The sequence below is a fragment of the Juglans microcarpa x Juglans regia genome, chromosome 8D (assembly GCF_004785595.1).
Source record: "Juglans microcarpa x Juglans regia isolate MS1-56 chromosome 8D, Jm3101_v1.0, whole genome shotgun sequence".
NCBI lineage: Eukaryota > Viridiplantae > Streptophyta > Magnoliopsida > Fagales > Juglandaceae > Juglans > Juglans microcarpa x Juglans regia.
Window position 1 is genome coordinate 4,489,564 of NC_054608.1, and position 13,666 is coordinate 4,503,229.

Genomic DNA, 13,666 nt, shown 5'->3' on the forward strand with positions numbered 1-13,666 from the left:
TTGCTAAATACCAGCCACTTAGGTTGACTTTCCTAAACAAATGAACACTTCAATAAATATATGTTTGGCAAGCTAAATTAATCATATGAAGATCTTTGGTTTCGTGAAATTCAGGCAAATAATTGTAGGTGATTGGACCCTTTCTTTTTTAGGATGGAGATCTCTTATTAATATTCCAAAACTTAACTAAATTTTTTGATACCATTATTTTTTTATTTTTTTCTTAGAAGTATATAAGTTATTGCAAAATGCAACTAATCCATAATCCTCCTTGAAAAAAATAACACAAATAATTTTATTATATACTCTATTGGATAAAAAAAAAATCTATGTAATTTTAAAATAAATTAACCAAATATATTGAAGTTTATAAATAATCTATATATAATACAAGACTTAACTTAAAAAAAATTATAGTTATACGCCAGGTGTGGAAAATACATCATTCACGTCGTTTTGTATGGTAGAATTTACTTTGCGAGTGAAATTTAAAATTAAATTATCCTGTAAATCAAATTATGTTGTATTTATCAGAAATCTTATGATTTACAAGTAGAAAGATTAGAAATATTATATAGTCACGTTGGCAAAATAAAATTGGATTCGCTTAGAATTCAATTGAAAATATAGAATGAGATATATAAATATATAAAATAGATTCCACAATATTTTGAAGAAATTAATCAGATAATATTGAATATTTGATAAATATATATATACACATATATATGATATATTTTATGTGTTTCTCTATCACTTTTAAGTCTTAGGCTCTCTTTGGAAATTAGACCGAATTGAAATCAATTCAGTTAAATCTAATTTTAAGTTAAGTCTAATATCTAAAGATCAAAATTTTAAATTATTAAACTCATTTCAATTTAAAACTTTTTTACACTTGAGACTCATAATATTTTTCAATTCAATATCTCTTTACACGCGGGATCCATAACCTTTTCCAACTTCATATAAATATATCTAAATTCATCTTAACATTCAAATATATCTAAATTTATTTTAAAAAGGCTTCAAAAAACTTACTCTATCATCTCTATTCGTTAATATTTATAAAAAACTTAACTAAGTTGAACGTTCGTGACTTTGAATTTCAATAATAATAATAAAAAAAAACTACCGGGGCTTTGTACCCGAATAAATTTATCGGGTAACCGTGTTGGTTTTCCGGATCGAAGACAATTTGCAGGTTTTTTGACGAGTTTCAGACTTACGGTTGACCCGAACCCGGTCCATGTTTACTCTTTTCCTCTCCATCTTCCATCCTTATTTCATTTTCCTCTCTCTCTCTCTCTCTCTCAGTCTCTCTCTGAGTGGGTCTCTCTCAGACTCTCTATCCATTTGCAGATTTGCTGTTTCATCTGCGCGTCTTTCTTATTCCTCTCGCTTTTTTCGTTCCTTCTCTGTGCTTCTCTCTGTCTCTCTTAGGGCTCACACAGACAGGCACGCTTAAACCTGCGCCGGGCTCGATTATCCTGCGTCACTCTCCGCAATGTTGAAGAAATCTCCGTCCTTGGAGTCCAGTCTCTTCCTCTTTGCAGTGGCAGCCCCTACGCTGCTCCTACTCTGCTTCTCCGCCCTGTTACTTACTTCGCCCTCCCTCGCCGAATCAGATCGCCTCGACTCCACCAACTCCACCGAGTCTAATGTCTCTCTCTCTACTCCTAAAGAAGCCAGCTTCGCCCAAATGATTGATCAAGCTCTCGCCAACGAGTTCTCCGAGAACGATCAGCCCGAAGGTTCTCAGATCCGATCTTTCTGCTTTTTAGTTTGATTAGGCTTTATCTTTATCTTTATTTGTTTGCCGAAGAACCAGTCCGATATGCGACAAGACCTGCTTGATTGTTGACCTAAGTATAACTACAGATTTGGACTTTCAATTTTCTTTACCTGCCTAATTATTTTGGCAGCGGCAGATGCTGGAGGCTTCAATAACAGTGTAGCAGAACAGCAGGTTGGTGGCACCATTTTCTTTTAGAATTCAAATAAGAAAATCTTTGAAAAAGAACTAGTTTTTATAACCATTAAAAGAGCAAGCATTTTCACTTGTGCCCTTGACATGCATTTTTTCTACGCCGAAAAAAGAAAAAAAAAAAAAATATACTAAATTACTAGGAGGTAATTGATTTATGATTAATTGATTTATGATTGGTTTAATAGTTACAATTCTAAATCTTGATTTCATTTACGACATGGTGTGATTTCAATCATCACAGATCTAATTTTATGCAAATTTTGATTGCGTACTTTTCTAATCATAATTACGATGTGATATGCTGGAAATGATATAGCATATCTCATTTACATTCTTATCATGTATTCTTTATTCTCAAATGCATTTTATTTTTGTTGCTGGCTCTTAATTTGTTGGATACGCTAGATCTTATCTTTCTGTCCTGGTTTGAATTTATCAGGTACCCATTATAGCACAAAGCACTTGCTGAATTGCATTTTTTTTTTTCTCTGTGTTGTTGATCAGGCAGTTCTGGAGACTGTAGCCAGAGTTAAATCGAAGAAAAACGATACGAAAGAGGATAAGTATGTGTTTCTTTGTTAAACTGAGGATTAATGTCCATCTCTCTATAATTCATCGCTAATAAAATGGCCTTTCCTCTCTTTATGTATGTCAACAGTTCGTGCTTTTCTCACCCTCCACTGTTGATTTAACTTTTAGGTCATTCCAATTGCATAATGTCTTTAATCTGGATACTGATAATAGAGCTGAAGATACACCAACATTAATAGATCGAAAGGTAGATTTCTTCATTTAAAAATATGTTCTTTTGTTATGTAATTTAAAAAATTCCTTGGTCGTAGTTATCGATTTAGTTTAGATGAATAATCTCTGTGCTTTGTTTTCAGGACAATGTCTTTATTATATCTAATTTTAAATCAAAATATCCAGTTCTGCAGCTGGACTTAAGGTAAACTTGAGAGTTTACTATAGTTTTGTAAACTTCTGTTTCTGCATGTACATTGTGAGTTTCTCTGAGCTTTTCTACTTATTTCTTTGTAGATTGATATCCGATTTGGTAGTTGTTATTGTCTCAGCAACTTGTGGTGGCATTGCCTTTGCTTGTGCTGGACAGCCGGTCTGATTATATTTGATCTATGTTTTTTACTTGACAGAGTGCAATGTTAGAATCTGTTCAAGTTTTATATTGAACTGATTATCTGATATTATTGTTAATCATGCTTAATGTTCTCAGGTTATCACTGGATATCTGCTAGCTGGATCTTTTATTGGACCTGGAGGATTTAACTTTGTTAGTGAAATGGTCCAAGTATGTTGCTTTTTCCTTTGAAAACTTTTCGTGCCTTTTATCTTTAATTACCTCTAAACTCTTGAATATGATTGTTTGTTTGCCTTAATGTCATACTTCACTGTTTTACCGGAGTAATCCCCTTATGTGCCATGATAGGTACTTATTAAAAAAAATGTGCCATGATAGGTAACGAATGATATCGAATGAGTGTAATGATTCAATTGACATATCTAACACTTACTTTGATTATTATCATATTGATTCCTTTATAATTCAGATAAAGCCAAGACCATTACTTGTTATAGGCTAGTTATTTTTGATTCTTACGTTTCTACAATCTATTTCAATGTGCCTATCTTAGAAATATACTAGAGATCATGCATTTTGTTGGCTTAAATGGGTAATAGCACGAAAAATTTAACAAACTCATTAATAAAGTATTGATTAGTGGGCTTTCTTTTGTACATTGGCTACTTTCGTTACCAAGTTTCTTTCTGATTGCTTGAGAAACTATACGGATGATTTGTACATGTGCAATTATTTGCTAGGTTCATAGACTCATTCTCTGAGGATACTCTGGTGAAGATTTCATATCACATCAATACCCTCTCCTTTTGTCAAATATTTTTACATGTCACTTACTTTTTGCACTGCTGCATGCACATAGGTTGAAACAGTGGCTCAGTTTGGTGTAGTTTTTCTTCTTTTTGCACTGGGCCTGGAGTTCTCCACAACAAAGGTCTAATCTTTTTCCTTAGCCTGCTTCATTTTCTGTCTTTTAGTGAAATGGTGGTTGAAATTTTACTACTGTGTGATTGTAGCTTCGAGTTGTTCGAGCAGTTGCTGTTCTAGGGGGCCTGCTACAAATTTTCCTATTTATGTGCCTGTGTGGTATTATAGCCTCGGTATGGCTACAGTTCTCACAGAACTCTTTTGAAAGTTTGTGCTTTTCTACTTGTGAAAACTGCTTGCACATGAGGATCTCTGCCATATAGAAGTTCAATTGAATTCTGAATGTTGCAAATACTCGAGAATTACAATTTTCAAAGCAATACAAACAGTTAAATGTAGAAGACAAATTTACTGAGGATCTTGTTTGGTATCAACTTCATTTCCAACCACTGAAGAGTTATTTCCTGCTAAAGTTAATTATCCCGTTACACTACGTAATTATTTTGTTGAGCTTTGGGTTCTGGCTCTTAAGATCCAGCCTATAGGTTTTATTGTTTTCTATTAAGAATTTTGACTTTATGTCAGTGGTATGGTAATGCCATAGTAGGTTTGGTAATGTAAAAGAAAACTTTGATATCGTTCACTGGAATTAGGCATTCCAGTTCTTTGGTGAATTATATGGTAGTATCAGACCGTATTTTTGGTCGAGCCAGTGGATTTTCCACTATAGCATCTTGAACCTGTTCCTCCTCCATCTGACCATAAACATTATTAATAACTTGTTTGCATGGAGTCCTTGGGGGCTTGGCTCAAGAGATAAAGCAGTAGGGTGCTGATGGGGTGGGTCTTTGGTTTTTATGTCAACTACTAAAAGCATAAAGGGGCACAACCCTAGTACACAAGGTACAATATGTATGGTGCTCACTCAATGCCGCCAATTTGTCTTTTTGCAGTTGTGTGGTGGTAAAGCTTCAGAGGGTGTATTTGTTGGTGCATTACTGTCTATGTCTTCAACAGCAGTGGTAAAGCTTTATGTGATTTTGGCATATGAATGAATGCATTTTTTCTTCTAGGTGTATATACTTGGTTGAATGATAAATAATCCCCGTAACGTTGAGGTTTTATACTTTGGGACTCAGGTCTTGAAGTTTTTGATGGAAAAAAACTCCACTAATTCCCTTCATGGCCAAGTAACCATCGGCACCCTTATTCTGCAGGTACTTTAGTTGCTTTTTCTTTTCTTTTCTTTAACAGTCTTCCTTCCATGGATTCCAATTTATTTTTTAGTATATTCTTTCTACTAAATAATTGATGCAAACTATCAATTTCTTCATTCAAATGCTCTTTCAGTGTTATCGTCTTAATAACTTTTGGCCCTCCAGGACTGTGCCGTGGGTTTACTGTTTGCTTTGCTTCCTGTACTGGGTGGGACTTCTGGTGTCCTTCAAGGAGTGATGTCCATGACTAAAGTGTAAGTAAAGAACTTATGAAACTCTCCAAATTTTCAGCCTTCTTTCTCTGTCTGAGAAGTGTAGATGTGTCTGATGCGAAATGGCTCATTCAAAGATGTGTTTCTGCTACTTAGCAAATAGCTGAAAATTTTGGAAGTCTTAAAAGAGAAGGCAGCAGATTTTGAAGTGCCACCAGTGGCGCCTTAGGACTATAGAAGTACATAAAAGAAATGGCATGAAGTGTATTTTTATTGGTGGGGGCAAGGGAAGCCATGGGGTACTGCATACCAAACAATGTGAAGCCTACGTATTGAAAAGATTATCTGGAACTGAATTGAAACTTGCAATTTTTTGTGCTATCTCCATTAAACTGGATAAGACATTTTTATTCTTTAACAGTGAAGGGAGCTGAAAGGAAAAGTAAATTTCTACTTGATATGATGATACTACATGTAAATATGAAGATGAAATGGCCTAGGAAAATCTGGCTTTGATGAGGTGACCCTATGACGGGTTGGAGTCAGTACAGTTATGATTGATTTTTCGTTTCAGAACTTTTCCTCTTTCATTTTGCTCTTCTTTCTCCGTTCTCAGTAGTATATGTTATAACATCGTAGTTCTTCTCTTTGCCAGGTTGGTGGTGTTGATTACATTTTTGGCTGTTCTAACTATATTATCTCGTACTTGTGTTCCTTGGTTACTTAAACTCATGATAAGCCTATCATCACAGGTATGGGTATTGTCTTTTGCATAATGTTAGAGATAGCAACCTAGTTCACTTCAATCTGTTCTCTAATTTTATCTTTATTTGTGCAGACCAACGAACTATATCAGTTGGCATCGGTTGCATTCTGCTTGCTTGTAGCCTGGGTTCGTTTTGCTTCCTAATTCTTTATGTCTGAAATTATTGTTTTCGCTTAGAGAATACCCTATCTTCATTCGATATAATGTGTCTGGATTAGGCACAAAAAGTAATGGAAAGGTTGACACCTGGAGTTATATTCCTTGATGACTCCAATAACTTGTTTTTCCCAATAAAAAAATCCCATCAGTACTTTTTGATGATTGTAAAAACATCTAAGCCACTGGATTGCGATAGTCGAGTTATAAACTTTGGAGCATCACTGTGATGGATGCTGTTGTATTGGCTAAGCCTAGGGGAAAAGGGTTTGTCTGAGTGGATTGAAAGATGCTGCATCAAGTTAGTCTATTTTAATATCACCTTGAGAAAAATCTTCTGATAAAAACTTGTGGTTGATAAAGAAAGTATTTATATATTCTTACATCAACCCTCATGCATGAGTTTGAATTTTGGCATAATTTTGTTGAGAGTATCTCCAGAAAAGGGAAATGTGAAAGGATTAGTGACACGGCACAGAAGGCTATAACTGCAGTATCCTTCTTAACTAGTGTTTGTTGCTTCAGAATATTATTTTATTGGTTGAATTCTTGGTTTTGAAAAGGCATTGTGAGTCATGACCATTTCTTGCACATACAATAGACCCTCAGCATGCAACTATTGTCTAATTTTTTGTGTGATTTCAGTGTAGTGACAAGCTGGGGCTAAGCCTAGAACTGGGTTCGTTTGCTGCTGGAGTGATGATATCAACAACTGATCTTGCTCAACATACACTAGATCAAGTAAGGCTATTTAATTTAGGTTTGCTATTCTCTCCAACTTCCAAGAGCTGACATTTTTATCTTACCCAAGTGTAGCAGCGGCAATTTTAAACCCCTCTCTCTTCCTCCTCCTCCTTTTCTGTTGTATAAACTGTACAACTGTCATGAGCAAATCATATGATGCAACATGTTGTGCTTCGTCCATGTAAGATAAATTGTTGGTCACATGCCGAAGTCTTCTGATTGATCTTAGTAATCTCACATTGAATTCTGTTACCTGTGCAGGTTGAACCCATTCGCAATCTTTTTGCAGCTCTTTTCCTTGCCAGCATTGGAATGTTGATCCATGTTCAATTTCTCTGGAACCACGTGGATATATTACTAGCATCTGTTCTTCTGGTGATCATTGTAAAAACAATTATAATCTCCGCTGTTGTCAAGGGATTTACCTACAACAACAAGACTTCACTTCTTGTAAGATATTGATATTCCACTAGTTATGTTTGTGTTTGTGCGTGCACTATTTTTGAGGGAATTCTGGTGTGTACAGGTTGGGATGTCTCTGGCACAGATAGGGGAGTTTGCTTTTGTTCTTCTCAGCCGGGCTTCTAATCTTCATCTAGTTGAGGTTAGTGTTACAGTTTCGGTTATTCAGTCTGATGCTTAAGGTTTCTTTGTTAGGAAAGTTTTGGAGAGCAATTATGTCTGGTGCCCTTATTTTCCAACAATGGTCATGTTTTATAATCATGTTTATGGATCTTTGAAGTTTGGACCCATAACTTTTAGCAGGAAAATGTGTGGAACATATGAGGTACTATAGAACTAACACTTTGAATATTTTCAGGGGAAAGTGTACCTGTTGCTTCTTGGAACTACCGCTCTTAGTCTGGTATGAAGTCATTTTGTTTTATGCTTTAGCTGATGTAATATGTAGTTTATGTAGTCCATGCATGCTATCGATGTACCTTGTTTGTTTTGTTCCACAACATCTCAGTTTTCGTTGGTACATAACATAGTTACATCAGACGATAATTCTGAATGGGACTGTAAGAGCCTGCATTTTGTGTTTATCTTTTTTAAATAAATAAAAAAAATGGTTTGGCGAACTTTTCTCCTCCTTTTACTTCTGAAATTATTGATTCTTTTCTTTTTCCTGGAATCCGGTAATGATGGATTAACAATTTCCTGAAACCAGGCAGAAAAAAATTATATGATGATGAAAAGTAAACTCAAACTGGAAATGTAGTTAATATTTTAGTTTTTCCTCATCCTGCAGGAAATGAGGATTTGAAATGATAAGTGCATACTGATTTCTTCGAATATTTTTACTTATAAAATGATAAGGGTGTACTGATTTGACAAAATCTTACATGAGCAAGAGGAGCATACCCTGCAAGGGGCTTGGAAAATTTTTAGAGAAGCTTAAATTGATTTTTTCATACAGTTTAGGCTGTTTTCTTCCTGTGTTAAAATGAAGCATCCATATTCCTTTGGTTTTTGTTGATATTGATGATAACTTTGAGTTCACGGAAATGAGTACTTAAGGAGTCAACATTTTCTAGGGAAGCGATCTTATGTGTCAGGGATAAATGTGTTCGTGGCTGCAGTAATGATCTTCTCTATAACAATCATGTTTTTGTTCTGAGTGGATTATTCACGGAAACTTCCACAGGTGACAACTCCTCTGCTTTTCAAGCTAATTCCTGCCGTAGTGCACCTTGGCGTGCTGTTACGGTGGTTCTCCCCTGACGGTTCCTTGGAGGTAATGACCAGTCTACAGTAAGTGTATAGATGCTTGGCAATAATAGAAGTTCCAATTCTTTACATTCTATCAGTACTATCGTAGTTAGAAGGTCACTTCAAGTGCAGTTTCATCTTTTTGAGTTTTATTGTTCCAAGTGGATCTTGAGTTTTCTGTTCGTTTCTCCACTTTCAACTTCAGAGTGGATTCAAAGGAGAAAACCTTCGGTCCGAAAGTCTGAAGCAGCGCACTTTATTGATCGATCAAGGACCTCATGATTCATGACATACATATATATGAAGTGAAAGGGAATTTCAGTATCATACCAACTATATAACATCCCTCGCTTTCCCAACACTACTGCCGGTGAAGTCAATTGCGGCTATTCGCTATACAGCTTTTCCATCATTCACGCAACTACCGGATGGTGGTGAGACTAGATCGGGAAAGAGGTAATCTAATTTCCGAAAGGACTGACAGCTGAAAACTTTTATCTGTGATTTAGTCGTCTCTGCCACATGACCGATTTGTGGAGACATATTCTTTTCATTTGTTACATAGTTTCAATTTTGTAAACTTTTGTGGCAATTGTTGTTCATAGATGATTAATTACAAGTACAGATGGAATTCTCAATGTATAAAAGTCGTGTCTTTATTGCCATGAGATTGTTTTTATGATTGCAATTTTGTAAACTTAAAAACTGAAAATTGTCATTCACGGATCAAGATTTAATTTGATGTAGTTATTATAATTTGATCTGAATCATGTATATATATTACTAATCAATGTATGTCTGTTCCATTATTAAGTTGGGTTTTTTTAATCAATGATTACTAGCCTAGCTAGCTGGGTGTTAAGAAACATGATTAAATCAGGAATTAATTAATTGTTGGGAATTAAAACGTGGATGATCCGACGTACGTGGATGCAAGATGAAAGATGGGGAGTTTGTTAACAACACGAGTCACGAGTGGTAATCCTCATTTCGTAGCTCTTTTGTACATAAATCATACCAATCCATTGTACAATTGTGAGATGCATGAATGAATGTATTGAGATCGATCCTGGAATTCAGTCTGTATTGCACGTTGAATCAGATAAATTAAACAGTGCGGGCAAAACTACCATCGACGGTATTAAATGTTGTAGGGTCTATACTAATTCATATATATATATATGAAAAATGCTACTTGCAAGTGCATGGTGTAAATGGCTTGCAATCGGCGTAGCCACGTCAGTGTTTTCATTTTCCTTCTCTCTTCGTGGTATGATCTGTACCTTAGTTGTCTTCCATGGCCTCTCCTTCGAAATCTCAACCCCCTCCTCATCCTGCTCCTACCCTATATATGTGTATATTTACACATCCCTAATAATTTCATCCCAAATTAATAACTCCTCTCTCTCTCTCTCTCTCTGCTAGCAATAAACTGCAATGACGTCCCAAAAAGCTGTTAAAAAACTGTTTGAATATAATTTTTTAATATAATTTTTATTTTGGAGTTTGTAAAAGTTATATTGATTTTTGTGTTTGGATAATAATCATTAGGTAATGATTAGATGAAAAAGTTGAAGATTTGAAATTAAAAAGTATTTTGTATTTGAAAATAAAATTTAGATCTCGTTTGAATAGTGAAAGTGTTTCATTTCATTCCATCTCATCATTACAATTTTTTCAAATTTTCACACAAAATAATAAACAATTCAACTTTTTTAATTCCCTAAACAATAATAATATTAAAAAATAAAATATTAATATTTTTATATAAAAAAAAAAAGTTGAGATGAGATGAGATGATGAGTTGATAGATAAAAAAATGTATAATATTAAAAAATAATATTCTAATAATATTTTATTCAATTTTTAACTTTTATATCAATTAATTCCATCTCAACTCACTATCTAAACCGCATCTTAATCTTTGGTTACATGTAGGGGAAAAAATATATATGCTGACATGTGATAGATCAGGTTCAGCCATTCTCGTGAAAAGAAAAAGACAACTCATTTGATACCTAAATGGGAAAAAAAAGATTTTGAGACGCATGCAATTAGTGAAAAGTAAGAAAAATATTTAAAAAGAAAAAAAATCAGAAGCAATTGAAATGATTTGTTCGAGTAATTCATTTCAGATGATAATTAAATCAATTATATTATAGACTTATTGCCACCAAGATTATATAGTTACACCACCAATATCCAATAATAAAATTACAAGAACTGATGATCATGATCATCACCACATATTATAGCAATCAGAATTAATTCAATCTCTCCAAATAAAAGAATGAACAATTTAAATATATAGTCGATCATTTTTATTACTTGAAGGGGGGAATAAAAGGGGGGGAAGGGAAGGAAAAACACATGACTATGCACCTTCAAATTACTAGAATTATTCACATTTTGTATCCTAATTAATTCAATTATGGCCGTTGAAATGAATGAAAGATAAATGACCTCGTATTATTTGACAGTCAAATCTTATTGGAAAGTGAGTATAAAGTCTATCTAAAAAGGAAAAAAAGGGGTCATTTACCAAGATATATATATGTATGTATGTATGTATAGGTCCAGTAGGTGATGGAACCTCAAAAATTTCATGCATATATGGGCCCTGCATAGATTATTCCAATATATATAAACAGGTGTACCATGCAGCATGCATTTCATAGATCATTTGTAATCAATGTCTTAGTTTTCATATTGTCATCCCTATGCATGGCTCGGCCATTTACAGTACTACGTACTTTCCCTGAGAACAGAATTTAATTACTTTCTTCCAGAGACATGATCAGGAGTGCACATGAGTTGCAAGTATTAGTTCTTAATCATGATCAGGTTTTGCACTTTGATCAAGAGTACTAGTACATGATGGGCTAGCTAGCTTTGTCAAACCTGAAGTGGGAAGGCTCAAATAATGCATTATGATCAGAATGGCCAATTTCTTCCATTAATTGATCTGTGATTCAGTACTGCTGCAGTCAAGTACTGCGCTGCAGAACTTGTTATCTTCGATGAAGACTCCATTAATGGATCAACAGAAGCTTCAGTACTACTTGAGGAGTGAATTTGAGGAGTGAATTTGGGCATCATCCTCACCTGCCAGAATAAGGTGAAAACACAATGATTAGGTCAATTTACTTAATTAGAGTTTGCATTTATTACAAAAAAAACTAAGAGTGAGATCAGCTTAATATAATGCAAGCATCATTTACATCAAAGAGGCTGGGTCGACTGCGCTTTCTTTTGTTGGGGCAGGTCTTGATCTGTCGAAGAAAATGTTTTTGTGCATGGCTGGCTACTTGTATTGGAGTTCTTGTTGTCACAAAGTTTGTAGAGATGCCCCTCCAATTTCCCTTTCCCAGCTTTTCTAGCCCAGCCAGAAAGGCCAGGTGCTCCTCCTCACTCCAATATTGCACACCTAATTAAGAGTGTTCGTACAAATTTTCACCATACAAAGGGGTTTTAATTATAATTATATGCACATATCTTGAAGAAGATATTACTCAAAACATCTTAGGGCATACTAACATATTCACAGGAGAATTTTTAGAAGGTTCCGAAGAAAAATAATATAATGAACACATATTATATATATATATATATATATATATATATATACAGAGAGAGAGAGAGAGAGAGAGAGAGAGAGACTGAAAATGTACATAGATCTAGATCATGTACTAAAGGAAGAATTACCATAAATCAGAAACAGTTCCAATTCAGTAGAAAATAAGGGTCTGTATAGTTTATGAGATTCAACACAAGGAAGACTCGTTAAGGGAATGAAAACTATAAAAAATTAGGATCCACAGAGAGAGAGAGAGATCTACAAACAGTGACAAACTGAAGCTCACCCTTCTTTATTTTCCGATTTCTTGTGGTGACGACGCCATCAGAGATAAATTCATTACATTGAGGAGATTTTCCGTCCGTAGTAAGGTCAGAAGATGATGATGAAGAGGGTGTAAACCAATTTGACAGGCCATCCATGCTAAAACTCCTCCTCATAACAAAAGAAGACGATGCAGAAGAAGAAGAAGAAGAAGAAGAAAGGTCAAGTTGCACACCAAATAGCCTAAAGTACTTATTACCCGTAAGACTCATTTTATGAGTGATGCAAGTCCTTAAATTATGACCCATATCCCCACAGCATGAGCATTTTCTTGCCATTCTCGCTCTCAGAGAAACAAAAACTACTCTTTAAAGCAAGAAAGTGATAAATTAGAGATTGCTCTTTTGCTCTTGATCGAACTGACACTACAAGAAAAATAGTCTTTTCGGTGCCAACAATTGCCAGAAATAAGATATAATATCGCTGGATTGAATCTTTCCAGCGATTTTTAGTACTGTGCTAAATGTTGGTCGCAATTGTTTACTCAATTACAAATTAAACTAGCGAATTGCAAAAATCGCACAGATGGCATGTGTGAGGGGGCCGGCCTCATGAAAGTATCTTACGTATGTATATACGTTTAAAGATTGCACAGATATCATGCATGGGGTTAGTACTATATATATGCGAGCCCAATCAGTACCTGACATGAATGCATGTATCATATCCATGATACCATGATATGCAAGCGCATGCATGCATGGCCGCCTACAGCAGATGATGATCATCATGTCGACCAAACCGTACCGTATCATGATCCTCCACGATATATGCCCTTCACTGCTCATGCATACAAGAAAGGTGTCCAAATAATTATTGTCATGTTTATTTTTTTCCTGTTTTACCTAAATTAAAGAATTAATTTCAGTGAGAAGTAAAGTCGGTGCCGTTGAGTTAAAGCATGCAGTGGTAGGTACCGGTACCTGAAAGCTGTAAACATGCGCACGTTTTTTTAATGGGGGAGTAAAAACAAAGACATCCTACTCATCAGAGACAGATCGGACCGG

General features: G+C 34.9%; 2 protein-coding genes across 5 annotated transcripts; one reads left to right on the top strand and one right to left on the bottom strand.

The window, feature by feature from the left end:
• Positions 1-1,281: 1,281 nt before the first annotated feature.
• Positions 1,282-9,423, top strand: LOC121243353 (K(+) efflux antiporter 6). 4 transcript variants are annotated; one of them, XM_041141468.1, is made up of 20 exons: positions 1,282-1,751; positions 1,923-1,966; positions 2,492-2,550; positions 2,687-2,765; positions 2,875-2,936; positions 3,029-3,104; positions 3,222-3,296; positions 3,946-4,017; positions 4,100-4,183; positions 4,904-4,972; positions 5,090-5,167; positions 5,333-5,421; positions 6,035-6,131; positions 6,218-6,271; positions 6,947-7,042; positions 7,307-7,495; positions 7,572-7,649; positions 7,866-7,910; positions 8,694-8,800; positions 8,964-9,423. In XM_041141468.1, exons 1-20 carry the CDS (start codon positions 1,505-1,507, stop codon positions 9,001-9,003), a joined length of 1,740 nt encoding a protein of 579 aa, XP_040997402.1. In that variant the 5' UTR covers positions 1,282-1,504; the 3' UTR covers positions 9,004-9,423. The 4 variants fall into 4 exon arrangements, with proteins under 4 accessions (XP_040997402.1, XP_040997400.1, XP_040997401.1 ...); XM_041141466.1 differs by having other exon boundaries at positions 1,283-1,751; positions 8,694-8,783; XM_041141467.1 differs by having other exon boundaries at positions 1,283-1,751; positions 1,929-1,966; positions 8,694-8,783.
• Positions 9,424-11,400: 1,977 nt separating this feature from the next.
• LOC121243356 (transcription factor MYBS3-like) lies at positions 11,401-13,193 on the bottom strand. The gene is made up of 3 exons (XM_041141471.1): positions 12,622-13,193; positions 11,980-12,185; positions 11,401-11,863 (listed from the first exon to the last, which is right to left on the bottom strand). The coding sequence occupies exons 1-3, from the start codon at positions 12,935-12,937 to the stop codon at positions 11,693-11,695; spliced, it is 693 nt and encodes a 230-aa protein (XP_040997405.1). The 5' UTR covers positions 12,938-13,193; the 3' UTR covers positions 11,401-11,692.
• Between the last annotated feature and the right edge of the window lie 473 nt (positions 13,194-13,666).

Coding starts and splice junctions, on each gene's coding strand:
- LOC121243353 (XM_041141466.1), top strand. CDS start 1,505: ATGTTGAAGAAATCTCCGTCCTTGGAGTCCAGTCTCTTCCTCTTTGCA. Junction 2,937..3,028: donor GTTCTGCAGCTGGACTTAAG/GTAAACTTGAGA, acceptor ATTTCTTTGTAG/ATTGATATCCGATTTGGTAG. Junction 7,496..7,571: donor ACAACAAGACTTCACTTCTT/GTAAGATATTGA, acceptor TGGTGTGTACAG/GTTGGGATGTCTCTGGCACA.
- LOC121243356 (XM_041141471.1), bottom strand. CDS start 12,937: ATGGCAAGAAAATGCTCATGCTGTGGGGATATGGGTCATAATTTAAGG. Junction 12,186..12,621: donor AAATCGGAAAATAAAGAAGG/GTGAGCTTCAGT, acceptor ACTCTTAATTAG/GTGTGCAATATTGGAGTGAG. Junction 11,864..11,979: donor GTCGACCCAGCCTCTTTGAT/GTAAATGATGCT, acceptor TTATTCTGGCAG/GTGAGGATGATGCCCAAATT.